General features: G+C 37.8%; 1 protein-coding gene across 1 annotated transcript; it reads left to right on the plus strand.

Moving 5' to 3' along the window:
- The first annotated feature begins 2,364 nt into the window (after positions 1-2,364).
- RPL29 (ribosomal protein L29) lies at positions 2,365-5,871 on the plus strand. Its single transcript, XM_081317014.1, has 4 exons — positions 2,365-2,450; positions 3,102-3,146; positions 4,608-4,672; positions 5,654-5,871. Exons 2-4 carry the CDS (start codon positions 3,110-3,112, stop codon positions 5,750-5,752), a joined length of 201 nt encoding a protein of 66 aa, XP_081173140.1. The 5' UTR covers positions 2,365-2,450; positions 3,102-3,109; the 3' UTR covers positions 5,753-5,871.
- Positions 5,872-20,552: the final 14,681 nt, after the last annotated feature.

Consider the following 20,552-nt stretch of genomic DNA (forward strand, 5'->3'; position numbering starts at 1 on the left):
TATGCCACTGTGTGATAAACTCACAAGATTCATTTTTCTCGCCACGCACATGTATACATAATCCGAAGTAGACTATGTTGTCTCTCTGTGACATATATGTGAGTATATGCATAATTTGTATTTATTTATTTTTGTCATATTTATGTAGTGTATATTGGAGGTGGTGACCCATTGAGAGCTGTATGCATCAAAATTTCATTTTAATGTATGCCAATTAGTGTACATTCAAAGTGACAATAAAGTTATTATGCTATTATTCTATTCTAATTACTTGGAAGTAAAATTTCCCCCACCTCCAATAATCTTCTACTTCATAATCGGTTATAAAGAGCATAGTGATACATTTTTGTGTGTACTATGTTGCTCCAAAAGCAGTATCAATTCCAAACTTTACTTTGAGATAGTTTGCAGCAGTTTCAGGATTATAAAATTTCCTCATTCCACTATCCTTGCATAGGCTGACATTTGCAGGATAAAAGGAGAAAGTATTCCTTGCTGTCTCTAAACATTATCCTTTCTATTTCACATTTTTTCAGCATTTAAATTTTTTCCTACATTTTCTTGTATGCTTCTATGGTACTTTAAAATCCATATAAAACCTTCTTTCAATAAAAAAATATTTCAAAAAAGTATTATGAATTTAATTGAATTATTTATGCTTTTAAGATTAAATCAGAACAGATTAACGTTTTGCCACATACCCCAAGATACTTTCTCACCTAAAATAATTGCAAAATGTTATTATTAGATTTTTGAAAAACATCTCCTTCAACCAGTTTGGACTGTGATAGTTTGGGTTGAACTTAATATGCAGCTTCCAGAAATTCTTCCTGAGCAAAATTAAATAGATCTATAAATATTTCTCCACTGCAGCCACTAGGGCTTGCTCATGTTCAGCATAAAGAGTTTAAGAGACTAAAAAGGAGGATTGTTAACTCTTTTTTTCAGTATTGTGTCCATCATTTCCAACCCCTGAATTCTTTTTCAAGGAGATTCATTTTGTCTAAGTTTTTTTAAACCTTTCTGCATTGCCTTGATATTTCATTCAGGCAGTTCAAATTTTATCACATATCTTAAAAGCCTTCTACTACTTAATGTAGCAAAATTACCGTAGTAACTCAAAATTCAGAGTCAAAATTAGTAACTTCACTTGACTTAATTGAAAGAGTCAGAACTGCTCTCTAGATATTTCCCAGGTGATAACTGATTGGGATACACACAAAACTATTACCTTCTCAGGAAAAAACGTAAGATTTTGTGTCCACATGATTTATGAAAAAAATGGAATTTGAACAAAGATTTCCTTACTTTCAGTTCTGTTTCTTCACCTTAAAATGTAGTATTTTTTTCTTAATATTTAGGGTTTAAGGAGTATTTAGGTAGTTCAAAATTATTAATATACTAAAAGAGAACATTCAGAAGAATTACAATGTGTACACATAGGTACAAAATTTCCTCCCTCCCTTGACATTATAAAATAGTGCCCCAGTGAGACAAACATGAGTTCAGGTTTTAGGAGAATTTCACTATTAAAATAAGGTACTTTCTTATACAGTTTTGGTATTGGACCTAGATCTGCTTGATCCTGCAACTTCATCCATTTTTAAAAGCTGAACTGATTGCTCTGAACAGCTCTGAACAGTGCTGAACATCGCTCTGTTTTTGAAATCACAATAAACCAATTCTTTCCTTTCAGTCATTGCAGTTGGCATACTTTTCCAAGAATTTTTGCCTCGCCCCAATTGAGATTCAGCATCCTGTTTTTGGTACATATCCCTACTTTTATGCATTATTTACAACTTATCTCCCCCAAAAATTGTAATTTGCAAGAAAAGAAACTCGCCTTTGTATTTTTCTAGTGAAGCATGTCGTTCTGATGCTAAGTTAGTGTTTCAATACTTAAATTCTACAAAGGAAAATAAAGAAGTGAAGCAAAAAATAGAAGACAGGATACATTTTTGAAAGTCAAGCATGTAATAATCTACAAGGTTACTTTATAATTGAAAAAAAATCACTGTTAATTTTCTGACTAAAGAGAAATATCTACTTTCTTCACTTTTTCTTTCAATCCAATACTATTATACACAAGATACGAACGACGCACCTCATGATGTGCTATGCAGTGACCCGTTTAATAAAATGAGAAACCTGTAGAGCCGCCGCCGTCGTTTTGAAAAGAGCAGAATACGCTCATCTCTAAAACTTTTCTTTAATTATCTGACTGCGCTTAAAAAAGGGTTTTGTTGTTGTTGTTTTTTTAAGTAGAAAAAGTCGTTTTCGGGTTCCGGAACTTTTTTCACTGCGATTCCTGTTTCCAGCCGGACACGCTACAATACAGTACTTTCGCGTGCCCATTGAGCTGCATTTTTACCGGTCTCTATGGCTGATATCCCGGAATGCTTTGCGACAATTACTTCTTTTCCGGTTTTGGCTTGAACTTCGGCGGACGCGTAAGTTGAATTTTATCTCCGGAATCCGCAATCATCTGTCTCGAGGAAAACTGTAGCGTAGTCAGTTCCCGGGAGGGGAAAATATGGTTGTGTTACTAACGTGTTATCTTTTTTTTTCCTGATGGGAAGGTGGGGGTGGTGGAAATAGATGAGCTTGAGAAAGATGGTTCATGTTGATACTCTCCCGGAGAGGAGTAGGATGAAAGAAGAAAGGCGTAGGGGGCGCTTTTAAGTCCCGGGGATTAGCGGGTGGAAAAGGAACGAAATGAGGCTTTCTGGGGGTTACTTCGGCTCTAAGAAGGCTGTGCTGCTTTGATGGGCATTGGACATCTGGTAGATGGAATTTAGTCTTGTTGTGCATGTAGTATATACACAGTGGTGTGTTGTCGGTTATTAAATTTATTAAGTGAAGATTTGCTTTTTAGTAATTAGAGATTGAAACTTTGATAGTTATGGCCTTTCATGGTTTCATACAGATGTCTAGTTGCTTGCGTCGGACGTGTCAAATTGAATGGGCCATGTTCTGATTCAGCAGTGAGCATTAGTTGCTAAGTGAGTGTAAAGAATATCCCTGTGTTGTAAGATACTTGAGAGGGTACTGCTCTTTTCTATGTTTGAGTTTAACGCTTCTCTCTTTGCTTCTTTCAACAGATTTAGCCATGGCCAAGTCCAAGAACCATACCACACACAATCAATGTAGGTTTTAATGGGAATTGAGGAATGACAATAGCTATAATGTTACTATTTGCCTGTATGTGAAAGGATTAACATTGGCATAATAGCTTAAATGTTAATAACTTTTTTATTAACATTTGCTATATAGGTTACATAATATAAATTGAATAGTTTTGAATGGGGTTTGATTTTCAGAAGGCGAAAACTATTACCAGATTTCTTCCCATCTCTGGTTAATAGAGGCAGACATCTCTGCCCAAAAGCAGGCAATCCCAATTCTAGTCACTTAGAAGGCTAATCATGTAGCTTTACAGGGGCAACTGTATAAACATCACATAAGCGTTGAGCTTAAACAATGAAATGTGATCCTTTCCTAGGTTTTTGATAATGGCTGGTCTTGTCGTTCCCTGATTCCTAGATTATCTTCATATATAATTATCCTTGAGTGTAATAGTATTTTCCATTAGTGTCAGGCAAATGTTTCTATTTGTTAGTAGAAATATACTGCTCAAAAAAATAAAGGGAACAGAAAATAAGACATCCTACTATTAAATATAGTACCTTGTGTTGTTTAAGTGTCCCCTTTATTTTTTGAGCAGTATATATTTGGAATAAAGTTGTGTGAAAAAATGGATAATAATTGCATGCTTGACAAACCTGGTTTGAGACATTAAAAGTACATGCTTGATAGAAGGATATCACGATAGAACAAAAGTTATTCCAACGCATCAGAAGGCAAGACAAGAAATTATGGGAACTAACTGAGGAGAGAACCAACCTTGGAATTAAGGAGAAACTTCCTGACAGAACAATTAACCAGTGGAGCAGCTTGCCTTCAGAAGTTGTGGGTGCTTCATCACTGGAGGTTTTTAAGAAGACACTAGATGGCCTCTTGTCTGAAATGGTATAGGGTTTTCTGCTTGAGCAGGGGGCTGGACTAGAAGACCTTCAAGAATGAAACCTTGTAGGAATTAATGATAGATTTATACAGCCGACTTGTTATGAAATATTGGGCTTTCAGTCACGTAAAGAAGACACCCTTAGAAGCGATTAAGTGATCTTCATGAGGAGAGAAATTATGAGCGCATTTTGGCAGTTCCACATATCAAAAGAAAAACTATGCAGAGAAACATCAGCTTTGTAATCAAAACAGTATCGTCTATTTCATTCATCAGTTGTCTTCCCATTTTCACTGGCTTTGATTGTTAGCCCAAAAAATGTGATTGCTGCAGAGGAACAGCTTATCTATGATATTGCAGTGAATGTTGATGACAAGTTTTATCTGAAACACAATTCAAAATCAGGGGTGATCTTTTATGTTAGATTCTAGGCTCTTAGCCACTCTGTTACATTGGTTTGTAGAACTTTCAAACATAGAAAAAGCAACTTGAAATAGGTATTTTGCTATTTTTTTTAAAGAAGGGGATAAAACTAATGTATAATATTTGTTGCCTTAAATTTTTGAATATTATCTTTGAACAGCTCGCAAATGGCACAGAAACGGCATTAAAAAACCCAGGTCACATAGATATGAATCTCTGAAGGGGGTGAGTGCCTTTTTTTGTCAACTCATTTGCAGCTGCTGACATTGACAGCCTGCTCATTGTGTCTGTGTATAGGGGCCTGACAACAGTGAATGCTACTGCACGGTCACAGACCATGACATGAAGCACTACAGCAATCCCACTTCAGTACCACACATCAATATTATAAACCCCCAATCTGAAAGAAGAAGCCTAATAACGCAAATATCTGAGAACTTTAGATTTTATTTTGTATGTGCCCAATGTTGCATACAACTATTCTCTGAGCGACACCATTTCCTTATGATGCTGATTAGGAAAGGGCAGAATTCACCACCATCAGTCTGAGAGTGATCAGACACTAAAGTGGACCTATTTCATTTGAACACCATATCTAGGACATTTTGAATTGCTAATAGTTCCAAGGATTTATTTCTGGAAAGCGTTCCTGGAATGGCAAGGTCCAAATGAGATTTGCCATGCTTTGGAGGGGAAATAGAATATGCCAGAGTTCTCCAAACTATTCTGTTCACAAATCGGTGCATTCTGTACATCTCTAGCATTGGTTGTGCGGTCAGATACAATGTTCCATGATTGTTATTTTATTTGTATAAATAAATTTATTTTTACAAATTAAATGTAGAATTAATTAATTTTTACAATTAGGGCAGCTAACATGTCCCCCATACAAGGCTACTTGAAAGAACAAAAAGCAAAAATGGATTTGGGGGCCATTCTGAGTGGGTTTATGAATTTGATGTAAACAGGACTATTAAGAAATTAGCAGTATCCCATGGTATTGCCAACCTTTTATTACATTATTTATTTGCTGTCAATGTCACAGTACTCTGGGTGGCTTACAGTCGGATGAAATATTATAGATTAAAACAGACAATGAATACATTGTCTACTTGGCTGTCTTGAGCTCTAGTAGACTTCCAAATAAATGAATCAAAAAGTAAATTATATTTCTTGTGTATTCCCAACCTTTCTCTTCTTTTCTAGGTGGATCCCAAATTCCTGAGGAATATGCGCTTTGCAAAGAAGCACAACAAGAAAGGGCTGAAAAAAATGCGGGCTAATAATGCTAAAAACGCTAAATAACCATCCTGCTTCTCTATGGCAAAGTGAATTACCTTGCTTAGTAATTGGGTGACCATTTTTCCATGTACTGTCTTTCACTCAAAAGTATTTTATATTAATAAAAATGAGTGTAATATGTGTGTGCAGTGTCAGGTTTTCATTATGTCTACAAGAATTTATATTTTCCAAGCGTAAGTCTTTATGTTAGGTGTCCCACAATCATTTCTATTATTAAACTGCTAAGAATTTGCATTCCGAATTGAATTTTCAAGACATGAATTCAGTATATTCGTACAATTCAGTCCATATTTATTTAACCTGCAGATCAGAATATTACAGGGTATTTTATTAAATGCCTCATTGCAATGAAGCTACATTATTTCCCATAATTCTGAGAATCTAATGGAAATAATTCAGTCAAAAAATAATTCAGTCTGAGATTTTCTAAGAAAGCCATGATCATTTTAATATTAATAATTAATAGTCTTAACATTGTTTGCAAGAGGGTTGCATCTCAATCTATCTCTAGTTTCCCTTGCATATTCACGGGTATTAATGTCACATTCATAGTCCAAAATGATATCTTTATCCCTTGGTCCCCCTATTTGTGAAGATAGGGGCATAATTTGCTTCCCTTCTCAAGGATTTCTCAGTTTGACCAGGCTGTATCTTCAGCATCCTAAGATAGAATCCTCTGGATATTTTGAAAGAATTCATAATCTGGAGATGATTGTATTGTCATGCCAGAGGTAGAATCCCAGTTATTTCAGCTGTTCACATATTTTCTTGCAGAAGACTGAGCAAGGAAAGAGCCTTTTTTATAACAATTTTGACATTTTCACTGAATAGCTGGAAATTTGTTACTTGAAACAATTGAAGCCCATTTTTCTTTTGGTATTCTTGGCTAACCTCAGCTCGTTCTGCATTTTAAATTTTCTAATATTCTGATATTCCTGAACAATGTTGCTCTTTTCACTCTTGTGTTTCCTTCTAATTTTAGAATTTCACTTAAGCTTTTTATGCAATGAGCTAATTTCCTCACTGATACTATCAATTACAATGCTTTCATATAGGTTTTAGTTATACAGTAATTACATTGTTTTGTGTCAGTAATCCCAATCTTCCTGGATCCACCTTGCAAACAGGCAACGCAACCAAGAAGGTTCAGAGCCAGTGGGAATCTGACTGCCTACACAGAGCATCAACTTGTCTCCCCACTAAAGTGGTCCCTATTTATGTACTTGCATAGAACATGCTTTCAAACTTAAGTGGACAGAAGCTGAGGTGAATGACGGAAGCTCACCCTGCCAAGACGTGAGTGCTAGGACTTGAGCTGCTGGACCAGAAACCATCTCCAGTATTATTAAGGCATTGAGCCACCATGCTTCTAATAAAGGCTAATGAAGACCGAATTGTACACGGGGATGCTTTTCCTGATTTTTCAATACATGGCTTAATATGGCCCAGTTTAGTTATATATTCTGCATTTACTGATCCCTTTGTGAAATAGTTCAGTGTGTTAATTCCTGTAGCCTTCAATTTAAACGTATTTTGTCGAGTTTGCCGTGACACATTTGAAGACTGAATTTTGTGCCTTTTTTATTTTGGTAAAATCAAAAATCTAATAGTACTATAATGGACTAAAAAGGTAACACAGTTTTGTGATATTTATTTTATCAGGAGTTATTTGTACAGAAAAATTCAAGAATTTTGTCCTTTAACATCGTTTATTACATGCCATGATGTTTACAACAAAATGGCAGGAATATTTGGTGATATTATTTCATTTCATTTTATTAAATTTATATGCCACCCTTCTCCCTGAGGACTCAGGGCGGCTCACAACAGTAAAAATTAAAAAACAGTAACAAATTTAAAAGAGAATTAACAATAAATGCAAAATTACAAAACAATTTAACCCAGTAAAAAGCCTAATTAAAAATTGTAGTCAGTCCAGGCCCGCTTGTTGGAACAACCACGTCTTCAGGTCATGGCGGAAGGACCGAAGGTCAGGGGCCATCCGCAGCTCCGGAGGCAACTCATTCCAGAGGGTCGGAATTAAATATTAATTAAATATCTAAATGTTAATAAAACCCCTGAATTACAAATATTCAAATTCTTTAAGGTCTATAATCCAAGCTGAATAACATAAAATAACATAAAATGTGGCAGTTTTTTATTAAATTTAATAAAATTTTAACTTTTTATTAAATTTAAATACATTTTTAAGATTGTTACATTTATTAAATAATTTTGTTAAATTGATTTCATGAAACATTTTTATATTTTAAAAATGTAATCGAATGTGTTAAAATATTTACCTGGCAGGGGGCCCCCCGTGATCATGAATTTCAGATATTGGTTCAGAATTTTAGAGCCAAATGTTAGGTTCCGGTTTCTCGCGTCACCATTACTGATGCTCATTTAAACTTTCCGGGGATTATCTGATTTTTTTTTCATCTGCTTTGCAAATAATAAAACAAGGAATGTCTGCTACCTTGTCCTTTTCAGTGTGAAGCACATTCTCACAAAAAAATTAAATTAACCTTCAAAAATGATCATGGCTTCCTCCCTCCCTTCCATAATCATGAATGTTTAAGTTTTTCCAGTGTTCTATGAGCTATTCAGTAATCAGCAATATGACCCCTTGTCCAGAAGGGGGCAGGTTCTGCACACTATTCAACTAAAAAGGGAGACTTGAGAATTGCTGATGGAAATGCATTTGAACGAAGACTAATTGTTGGTTGCTAACCTGAAGAATATCAGTCATTCGCTGCCCATAAGAAAACATTTCATGAAAAAGCCAAAGGAAAATCTCATCCAACGTTTTGTTTTCAAGATTTCCCAACCGACTATTTGGCAGGCTGATAAGCAAGTCATGACAACAGTTGTATTGTTTTATCGATAAGAATCTCGTCTTCTGAGTTACACTGAAGCTGAAGAAATGCCATCTGTATAATGGCCTTTAATAAGCCTCTACTAATTAATTTGATCTAATGTTCCATTTTTGTCTCAGTGTGAATGTAAAAACGTTTGAATCTATGATATGTCAGTAATGACTTAGGCTGACCCTGAAAAACCAAGCAGAATAAAACTGCCAGACGCAAGAAAACAGGAGCCAGGATAGGGTTCAAAAGTACTACAAGTTTACTCCATGCTATTTATACACAAGAATCCGATCTACTAATGGTCAAGGCAAACTGGCACCAGATAAGAGTCAAAAGACTTCAAAACAGGGTTGGACTTAAATGTCTTACATGGGGGTAGAGACTCCAAACTGATAATGTGTTTGACCTGCCCTCAGGCTCAACCTCCTAAACAAATTTAGTTAATACATCAATGGAAGACCCCTCAGGAAACACTGGAGCTTTAGACCAGGAAGTAAAGCTTATTTATTTATTGTAAGACAGCAATTAATAATAATTTATTAAACCTGTATGCTGCCTAACTCTCAATGACACTTTTGTTATTCCCAAAAACCTCCAATATGGATATATCCCTGGATTGACTTTTTGATTACTCTTAAAGAAGGTGGGAGTGCTGTTTTGTGTTCTAATTTGTCATATGTGACCAGCCACATTGTTTGTACTTATATTTGAAGTTAGAAATTCTAAACATTTCAGCCTTCTGTTAGAAGGAGGCTTCCCCGGCTGATTAATCTGGTTTGCTGATTCTGCATCTTTTCCATCTACAGTATTGCAATTAGCTGATTTTTAATTGCTAGAACTACACAATTTCTAAGGTGAAAACTGCAGAAAAATCATCACTTACATAGAATTACTAAGCAGCAATGGATGGATTTGCATATCCTGCTAAGCTGTTTTAGCACTTAGTGATACATGTCAGTTAGATCGGGGTTTTTCAACCTTTTCACCCATTGTACCACTTTTAGGATATGGCAACATCCGAGTACCACCAGTTGCCTAGCAAGTGTCAAAAACCTGATGACCCTTTCCCCGAAAAAAGTGATGAAGTACAGGTAGTCCTCGACTTACAACAGTTCGCTTAGTGACTGTTGGAAGTTACAATGGCACTGAAAAAAGTGGCCCCCAAGCCACAGCCGAGCAAGACACCTCCCTGTCCACCCGGTGCACTCTCCCTCCTGTCCAAGGTTTTCATTGTTGTGAGCATTTCTGTTGAGGATTGGCAGTGGGGGTGGGGTGGGGTGTGTTTGGTTTTTATTCCCCCCCCCCGTCTGCTGGGTGGTAGCAGCAAGTTTTGGTCACTTCACATGACCCTGGGACACTGTGACCGTCATAAGCATCTGAATGTAAATCACAAGACCCTGGAAATGCTGCAATATTCCAGCTGATCGGTGCTTCTTCTGGGCTCAGAAGTGCCAGGATCAGTGCCGAGCTCCAGCTGGAGCCTATGCTGATCCTGGCGCTTCCACTGAGCCCTGACAGCCCTGCAGCTCCAGCCATCTCTCGCTCAGGCTTGTCCTGTGCTGCCACCGGTAGCTCATTCCCCTCCCCCGCTACCACTTTTCTAGGATGGTCGCGTACCACCTGCCAGGTGCCAATGTACCACAGATAGTACCCATACCACTGGTTGAAAAGCCCTGAGTTAGATTATTATAATTAAAGAACTGTGTTGGCAACAGTGGTTAGAACGAAGTACTGCAGGCTACTTCTGCTGACTGGCTCGAGGTTGATTTAGCCTTGCATCCTTCCAAGGTCGGTAAAATGAGGATCCAGATTGTTGGGGGCAATATGCTGACTCTGTAATCTGCTTGGAGGGGCTGTAAAGCACTATGAAGTGATATATAAAACTAAGTGCTATTGCTATAATGCCATTGTTTAAAGATGTTTCAAAGTTAGTGGGGCAAAAGCTGTTTTAATTATTTCTCCTTATAATCTCAGAGTCAGGAGAGTGGCTACTTATATGGCTTTGTGTCTGAAAGTTATAATTACATGTGATTTGCTTATAAGACAGACAGCCTTAAGTCAGGTATAAATCAGTTATGTTTGGCCTTCCAAAATTTCCAGCCAACATGATCAGCATATAACCTGCAGGGTACCTGGAGAAGGCTGGTTTAGACACTAACCTCATAAACACAACAGATGTTTTCTTTCACATTTAGGAGCCCTGTGCTCTCCTAAAATTTCATCTGAGCTCAGAAATTAAGTAGAATCAGGACCATTTCTTACTTTGATAGGCTAGAGTTGTAGGCTAGATGAGGAAGCTAAAAAATAACCCAGAATGCAGCAACAGCAAGTCATTTCTGTGTCATTTGCCAGACATCCATGCAGTCACCAACAGCCTGACTCAATTCCAATGAGCTTTTTACCTTAATTATCTACTATTTGGAGGATCCTTGGGAGTACCGTGGGAATATGTTTGGTGCGTAGTGCTGATGGAGACATAAGTTTGCAGAAATTATTTCCTCATGTGAGACAGGAACAATATAGAATTGGGTCTGTAACCTCACCCTTAATCATTCCACTGCTTTACATAATTGCCACTAGAATTACCAGTCACCATGTTGGCTGAGGTTGGTATACTTGTCTACACTGTATTTTTCATTGGAATACCACCAATTAAAATTCTGCCTTTTCAAGAGCTCCCCAGTTGGTACTGGAATAAACAGATGTAAACGCTACAGCCTGATTATTCTAAATCAAGCTTGTTGATATTTAATGCAGATGTGAGGCCTTAATTTAGCATTCCTTGTGTGTACTTCTCACCTCCTTCCTCCTTTATCATCAAAGGGAACAAAAAAAGCATAGGGGCAAGTGTAGCTGAGAACCCTGTTTCTTCATATAACATTGATGCATTCTGTTTTACAAGGATGGGAAAACCTGTCACTGATCAAGAGTCCCAAAATCTGTTACCAAAAGTTGTGTATTAACTGGTCCTGCTGGAAGGAGTGGTATTCCATGTTTTTTTCTATCTTCACTGAGCTTCATTCAACTATTTCTTAGGCCCCACAAACTGTGTGATGCAAAAATATTTGGCTGATCAAGATTCCAATTAAGAGGTAGAGTTAGACATATACAGTCCGTAGGAGCATCTCCTTTCCTGCTTCAGTCAGCAAACCAGTTTTAGTTAAACCAGAACAAAATCTTTGCATGGGAGATAAATTCCTAAACCATGAGCAGCAACACCGAATAGCTTTGCTCTGCTACTTTCCATTTGCAGTTGCGAAATTCTAGCTTTGTTGGAAGCCTTTGTCATCCCTGACCTTCTGCTCTGTTGTCCTACACTAGAGTTTCCCAAATATGGTCTGAACAGCATCCAGACTAAAATAGCACATGTGACACAATGCAAGATGGAATAATTGGAATCATGCAAACTAAGGGCAGAACTCAATTGTAAGAAGAGTCGGGCTTGTTTGTTTTGACACTGCAAAGATATCAGGTCTGCCTTAGCATTGTGAGATGGCCTTGGTGTAGGAGTAAAATCTTAACCCCTCAAAGTCAAAGGTGTCCTTTTTACACTGGGACTCATATGCAATATTTGTGTAAGCCAAAACTAGTTTTTTCTGCATCAGTATTAAACTTCATGTTTTTCACCATGATGACATTCCTAATTTTGGATCCAGTCATTCCACATTCTCTCAGATAGATATGATACAATTATACTTTTAATGCAGGTGTTTACCATTTTAATAACTGTATATTCTATTTGTATGTCTAATCATCTGGTTAGCCACTTGTTCCATTGCTAAGACCCAATTCTACATCCTCTGAAAATCTCAGATATTTCCATATACAGCCCTCTATTACCTGGGTCACTGGAGATAGGTGGCCAATTTATATCAGTGCAAATAATGACAATAGACAGACTTGTCACTGTAGCAGGTGTTGTTTGGCAGAAAGAGGTTCCAACTAGTGTGTATTATAGCCTGTTTTACAACCAATCTTGGTTTGGGTCACAAAGCTAAATAGACTTGGATTTGCTTAATGCTTGAAAAGAAGATTTTAAAAAGAGTACAGGTAGTCCTCAACGTATAACCAATTGCTTAAAGACCATTCATTATGGTGGATTCAGAATGGGTATTTTACAGCCTATAAAGCAGAGCTCCCCAACCTTTTGGGCACCAGGGACCGGTTCCGTGGAGAGACGATTTTCCACGGACCGGAGGGTGCATGGTTTTGTGTGCTGCATGCATCTCGCAGATGGGGCTTTGCTTGTTTGTGCAGCCTGGTTGCTGGTATGTTGCAGCCTGGTACTGGTCCACAGACTGGGGGTTGGGGACCCCTGCTATAAAGCACTTCAGGCCATCGTAAAATGCCATGCCAACTTCCTGCAATCACGTGACCGCATTTTGGGCTCCTGACAACTAGTTTGCCTTTACAAGAGGTTGCAGTATCCTGTGGTCACGTGACCACAGTTTCTGATTTAAAAAAAACCCATTCAAAAGAATCGATTTGCATTTACAACTGTGGTGTTTGCTTAACCACTGCAGTAATTCATTTAATGACTATTGCAAAAAAAATGCTGTAAAATCAAGTCCTGTTATGTCAGTACCTTGACTTATGACCAGAAATCTAATCATAATAAACAGATGGAACAGATGGAAACTACTCAAGGAGAGAAGCAACCTAGAACTAAGGAGAAACTTCCTGACAGTTAGAATAATTAATCAGTGGAACAACCTGCCTCCAGAAGTGGTGAATGCTCCAACCCTGGAAGTTTTTAAGAAGAGACTGGACAGCCATTTGTCTGAAATGGTATAGGGTTTCCTGCCTGAGCAGGGGGTTGGACTAGATGACCTCCAAGGTCCCTTCCAACTTTATTGTTGTTGTTGTTGTTGTTGTTGTTATTTGGTCCCAGTTATAATTGTAAATCAAGGATTACCTGTAGAGGTTACACTGGGAAATCTACAAACATCCCAGCAGAAAGGAATATTATAGTGTTGTAAAGCTGCTCTTCCTGTTCCAGAATCTGAGATCTTTTAGATGTCATTTCAGTGTACATGGAAGGAAAACAAAATGCTGATCTGCAGCCATTTAATTAGAGGCCAAATGCAGTCTAATTGTAATCACACATAAAGTACTTTTAATGTGCTTTCCCTCTCTTGTTTGGGAGAGGGAAAAGCCTTTTCTAACTTGATGCCTTCCCAAGATACTGAATGGTTATTTGGGCAGTGCCCAAACTGGCTGGCAGAATGTAGGTGCTGATGTGGAGGGCAAGCGGAGGGCATCAGGCCAGGAAAACTGCTCTACCTAGATAACATTGTAATCTCTAGAAGTTCAACTGAGCTTCCACCTCCATCAGAGGAGAAAGATATTTCATAAAAGGCTGTCTAGTAGAGAAGATGGCTTAATTTGCTCAGTGACAATCTTGTACCTGTTATTTCACAGAGTTAGCACGATAAACAAGCTCAAATGCAATTTTACTCAGTTAGTCCAAAATTCTGAGTGCACAGGACTCCCTAAACCATATATCAGTCACATTTGTTTTGTTTGCCAAACTTGCTGTGCTAAAATATATCTGATTTGATTAGGAAGTTGAAAAACCACTCTGGAAGAAAACCAGAGCAAACTCAAACCCTGTCAAGAAAACTGAATGGATACAGCCACTAGATAGATTGACTTGGTGGTCAATATGTCATGCAAACCCAATTCAAATTTCTTCTTTACAGACTGAATGAAATTAACTTATAGTACAATGTTGCCCAATGTCTGTCTAAATTTTGATGACAACGACAGTGAGTTCTACGTTTTAGTGGACAAAAAACAGAAAAAGAAGGAATAAACCTAGTAGAAATCTACTGCTTCTACAGCTACTTATTATATAACATTATCCAACCAAGGTGTTCAGACAAGAATAATCTCTTATGTATTATTCTTTTTTTGGAGATAGTAATATAATGTAATGTAATGAGTCATAAATAATGTAGATAAGGGAATAGAAGCAGAACTCATCAAATCTGCAGGTGACACCAAATTGGCAGGAATTGCGAACACTTTGGAAGACAGACTCTTCATCCGGCGGGGTATGATTTGCCTTCCAAAATTTAGCATACCCCATCCTTGCTGCCGTTAAGATATGTAAGACCAAATACCATATATCCTTCTTAATATTTCCAGGCCTGGAGCCAAGCAGATACGTCTCTGGTTTAAGATCAACTAAACACCCTGTGATTTCCTCTATCCATTTTTGGATCCTCATCCAATATCTAACCACTTCTGGACATGTCCACCATAAGTGATAGTATGTGCCAATCCCTTTACCACACTTCCAACAATCGGCCGACAATCCAGGGAACATTTTGGAAAGTCTGGCCAGAGGGAGATGCCATCTATAAAGCATTTTGTATATGTTCTCCTTATATGACGTGGATACCACCAGCCTCATATTAGTCCACCAAATCTCTTCCCATTTCTCAAGTGGAAGTGCATAACCAAAATTCTTCCCCCAGGCAATCATTGCATCTTTTACCACCTCCTCCCCTACTACCCTAGTTAGCAGCAATTTATAGCACTTAGATATCATCCCTTTCTCCGGACCCAGCAGAATCTTATCTAATTCCTGCAGATTCAGATAGATACCCCTTCCTTCCTTATCCTTCTTATACCTTGACTGGATCTGCAGGTAGGCCCACCACTCCAGTTGAAACCCTTGCTGAGCCAGATCTTGTCGTGTTTTGAGTTCTCCCCCGCTATCTAAAAGTTCTTTGTAAGTTGGTCTTCTTCCCTTCTTGAGTAGGGTCGGATGAAGTTATAATTAGGAGAATACTTGATTGTGCAGAAGCAGACACATTGACCAAGAAGTTGAAGGGTAAAGAAGAGACACCAGCATTTCTATCATGGAATAAATGGTATATTTGGATGGATAAAAGATTAAAGAAATGAGGGTGGCTTGGAGGTTGGTCAAAAATGAAGTGATATAGTCTTTGTTAATGAATAAGTTTTGGAGGTGGATGGTTATAAGAGACTTAATGAATGGAATATAATTGTTAGTTTAGAAGTAGATATAATGTGAAATTTTTGAAATGGTTTTCAATTTTTCGATTTCTTCGTTTTGTGTATATTGTAAATGGTTTTTTTGTCTTTGTTGGTGTATGGTGTGTTTTTAACACGAAATGTAAATAAAGATTTATATTTTTTAAAAAAAGGAAGACAGACTCAAGATTTAGAAGGATCTTGACAGACTTGAGCATTAGGCCCTATACAACAAGATGCAGTTTAGTGGAGAGAAAAGTAAGCTCCCGCACTTAGGCAGGAAAAATCAAATACATAAGTACAAAATAGGTGGTACCTGGCTCAACAGTAGTAACTGTTAGAGAGATCTATGTGTCTTAGTGGACCACTACTTATGTATGAGCCAGAAATGTGCTGCAGTTGCTGAAACAGCCAATGTAATCCTAGACTGCATCAACAGTGGAATAATATCAAGATCTCAAAATAGAATAATACTGCTTGACATTGCATAGTGAGGCCCCACTTGGAATACTGCATCCAGTTCTGGTCACCATGATACAAAAAAAGATGTTGAGACCCTGGAAAGTGTGTGCAGAGAAGAGCAACAAAGATGATAAAGGGTCTGAAGGCTAAATCGTGTAACAAACTGTTCATGGAGTTAGGTATATCTAGCCTATCAAAGAGAAGGAGTGGGGGGGGACATGATAACTGAATTCCAGTACTTGAGGAGATGTTACAAAGTGGGGATTGACATTGTCTAAGGCACCAGAGAGCAGGACAAGACATATTGGGTGGAAGCTTGTTAAAGAGAGATACAATCATAAGGAGAATTTTTCTGACAGTGAGAACAATTAATCAATGGAATAGCTTGCATCCTGGGGCTGTGGATGCTCCATCACTGGAGAATTTCCAAAATAGTCTGGAAACCATTTGACTGGGATGGTTTAAGGCAGGGGTTCCCAACCCCTGGTCCGTGGACTGGCACACAGCCGCAGCATGCCAGCAACTGGTCTGTGCAAACAAGCAAAGCCCCATCTGTGAGGTGTGGGCAGCATGCAAAACCATGCCCTCTGAGGTCCGTGGAAAAACCTTTCTCCATGGAACCAGTCCTGGTGCCCAAAAAGTTGAGGACCACTGGTATAAGGCTCCTGCCTTGAGCAGGGAGCCGGATTAGAAGACCTCTGAGGTTTATTCTGTCCTATATGACTCTATGAGTTCAGATCTATCTATCAGTTGTGATTCCTCGCCAGCCAGTGGATCCGGCAGCTGAGTCTGAGGAATCACATGAGAAGGAGAGGTCTGGAGTGACATTAGAGTCAGAGGAAGGCTCTGAGGGGCTCCAAGACTTACAGTCGGATGAGGAGACTGGCCCCTCTAATCATGCTCAGGCTGAGACACAGCTGTGCTGGGAGCCTGAGTTGGACAGTGATAAAGAACACCTGGGACAAATCCGGGATGCACAAATGTGCAGGAAGGAGAAGCAAGTAGGACAGAGGAATGCAATGGGGTGGCTCCAAAGGCAAAGGAGAAGTCATTAGGAAGCCACGCCTTGGCTGAATTATAAAAGAGAAGGTGTGGAAGGGGCTGGTTATCGAAGGCAACCGTTTGTGTTGAGGATCGAGTTTCTGTGAACTGTATTTGTTTGCCTTGGACATTGACTCAGGTCTGTGAATAATAAAAGGGGTTGGTTTTTCTTGCGGTTCCTGCCTGTCTCTTGGAAGAGGGATTTCTCCTTGTGAGCATAACAAGGAACAACATAGGCTGGGACAGAACACTATCCAGTAAAAGATCTCTGTTTCACAGCTTGGAAAAGATAACATACTATCTGAAAACTTGTGAAAACAAATGACTCAATATCAACATAAGATTTTGAGAATATTTTTCTATTAAATGAAAGATGAAATAACTTTTTAATTCACTTTTGGGTGACATATTTATTAGAATCAGTTGTGGAATAGAACATACTAAAATTCTATTCCTTGCCTTCTGTCTCAACAAAAGCTATGACAATGTTCTATACTTTTAAGCACGACTCAAGAGGAGAGACTTTAAAGAACACTTTAAAGATCACAGGATAGTGGTTTGTGACAGCTGCTTGCGCAATGCCTCTGGTCTGCCAAGAATTTCCACCTTCTCGTCTAATAATGTGCCTATAAATAGCTACTCATTGTTACAGGGTAGAGAACAGTTGTTACAAGACCCTGCTAAGCAAATGCTATTCCTGATATTTTTCTTTCCTTAAGCCACATATCTAGAAAAATCATGAAAAAATCATGAAATGTTGCTTTAATGTTCCAATGCCAACCTGACTCAAGTAATCAATTAGAACATATACAAAGTACTGTGAGTTTTAAGGCTTCTGCTTTTAAACTATAGTCTTGCAAATAATTGGCAAATGAGTCAGGATTCATAGAGACTTCGAGCAGGCAGGCGCGTGTTAGATTGCACTGCTATTGTACTTTTAAGAAAGTGATCTACCTATTTAAAGTTTCAGCCAGGTGGCTTTTTTAAATACTAGACAATGCACATATTTTCATCAATTACAGCACTAAATGTAGTCATATATAGATAGATGCCCAGAGCACTCTTATGAACAGACAGGCAGTGTAAACATTTCATCTCTATAGCTTTCCGTTTTTACCCACCCACCAGCTGTGGAATATGGCCACAAGGAGATTGAACCCTGAGTAGAAATGAGTGTGAGATGGGCAAGATCACCATCCAGTCTGTCACAATGGCACCAACCCTGATTATGCTTTGTTTGATGTTGCCGACAGAGATAAGACTATCTCTGAGAAATAATACTGTAGTTTGTGTGATGCCACCTGGTAAAAGAGACCAAATGAAGGATGACACCCAGGGGGAGGGCCTTCTCTGTGGGGGCGCCTGCCCTCTGGAACCAGCTGCCTGCGGAGCTTAGGACTGCCCCCGACCTTCGATCATTCCGCCGAGACCTGAAGACCTGGCTCTTCGAGCTTTCTGGCCCAGGGTGAGAGTTTTAATTGGGGTTTTTTATTTTTTTTCAGGGATTAAATTTAATCTTTTTAATCGTTTTTAATTTTTGTATCAATGTTTTAAGTACCCTGTAAACTGCCCTGAGTCCTTCGGGAAAGGGCGGTATATAAATTCAATAAAATTAAAATTAAATTAAATTAAATAATGTGAGCTGATACAATTTTATCTAGGTGAAAGGTGAAAGGTGAAGGAAATGGCTTGATGAAGCCATTTCATGGATGAAACCAGCTAGTCTTGGATAAGAGGTGGGTGACAGTTTCTGGGCAGAAGTATTCATTCATTCATTCATTCATTCATTCATTCATTCATTCATTCATTCATTTACTAACTAAAGACCTAACTAATTTAGACTCAGAAGGATCTTACTTTTTAGATATCTTACTCTGGGATTGGAGTTTTCCACCCACCAGCGAAACTTACTTCTCTTTTTCTTCCCATGCCATAACAAGATAACACTGTAGATTTAAACCAGTCTTAGACCCAACAAATCTTGGAAATATTTGGTTTTGTAATATATAATTTCCTTGCTCAACCTCATTTTGGAGCCATAGCTTACAATTTTTTGTAATAATGAAAAGCAGGTCATATAGTTTATAAATAAACAAGAATGTTGGAGCTAAAGATTTCAACCTCCACCTGCTCTTTGTGGCTACTTGTTCCCATGTAGCTGATGCTTTGATGCAAAGTTTCCTGGAAATATGTGAACATGGAATTCCAGTATCAATTTCCAGACATGACATGTTCCTTAATATCTAATGATGTGCCATTAAAATATTGTGTTTCTACATTTATTTGAAAGGAAAGCTAGTTTATTTCCCAAATAATTTTCTTTAAAAATATGGAAAAATTTAGATTCACTGAGAATATGTTAACTGATATAGATGATGTTTTTGTCCTAATTTTTCTTTTTTAGAGTAATTTTCTCACATTCAGGATCATCTTTCCAGCAGGCAAATGTGGTACTTTTCTATTTGCATTAAACCCACATATTTTCAAAAATTCTATGAATTCCTCAATGATAAAACTGAAATGCGAACACTCAGATGTTTAGAAAAAATATTTCTAAATAGAAATTGGAGGAGTTATTTTAGACTGGTTGAGTGCCTGGATTTTTTTCCACTATAACTGGGAGCAGTCAGTGGTTAAATTAATTTTTGTTCATACATTAAAGTGTTGCATATGTGTATAAAGTGCACATAAACATGTCTCAACCATGATTTATCAAATAACCTTCAAATAGTTGAGTTCACACAGAATTCTCAAATATAAATTAGAATGGCTGGATTCAGCCACAATAATTAATTTATTATGTGAAATGAACTGTTGATGGTATAATTGTGCATAAAATAGAACTTCCATTAAAAATGATAAACACCAAGAATCATTACTCAGTCTCTTCAACTTGATTTTAATCTAAACTTGTATTTCTTTTCAAAGGCTTGATGCAACAGGTAAATTACATTGGATCCAAAGATTTTCATTTGGAAATAAAAATTAGAATAGATCATTCCCTTTTGTTTCAAGATCTGTTGAAAGAGGAAAATATCATAATTTTATTATATCTCAGAGAAGGCACTACTTGCCTTAATGATACTACAAAGAGATCTCGCTTTCATGGGTACCCCATTTTTATTTTTGGTGCAGAGGAATGCAGCACTTTGAAAGCCCTTCAGGTAATGATTAGAAAGATACACTTGCTCTTATGATAAAAGTGGGTTCCTTGTTACTCAGCAATGGTACTGGTGAATAAATGTGCTTCTTGGTGAAGGCTTAGTATTCGTAAAATGAGGCTATGCAGGAAACAAGTAGCCTCGGACCAGCCAAGTCTATTACAGTATATAAAAACAGTGCAGACTCCATCAGCAGCTCAGTCTAAGGAATGAGCTGCAAGCAATATTTTTTGATGAAAGGATGAAAGAAAGAAGCTCAAGAAT

This window comes from Vipera berus, assembly GCF_964194415.1.
Source record: "Vipera berus genome assembly, chromosome: 2".
NCBI lineage: Eukaryota > Metazoa > Chordata > Lepidosauria > Squamata > Viperidae > Vipera > Vipera berus.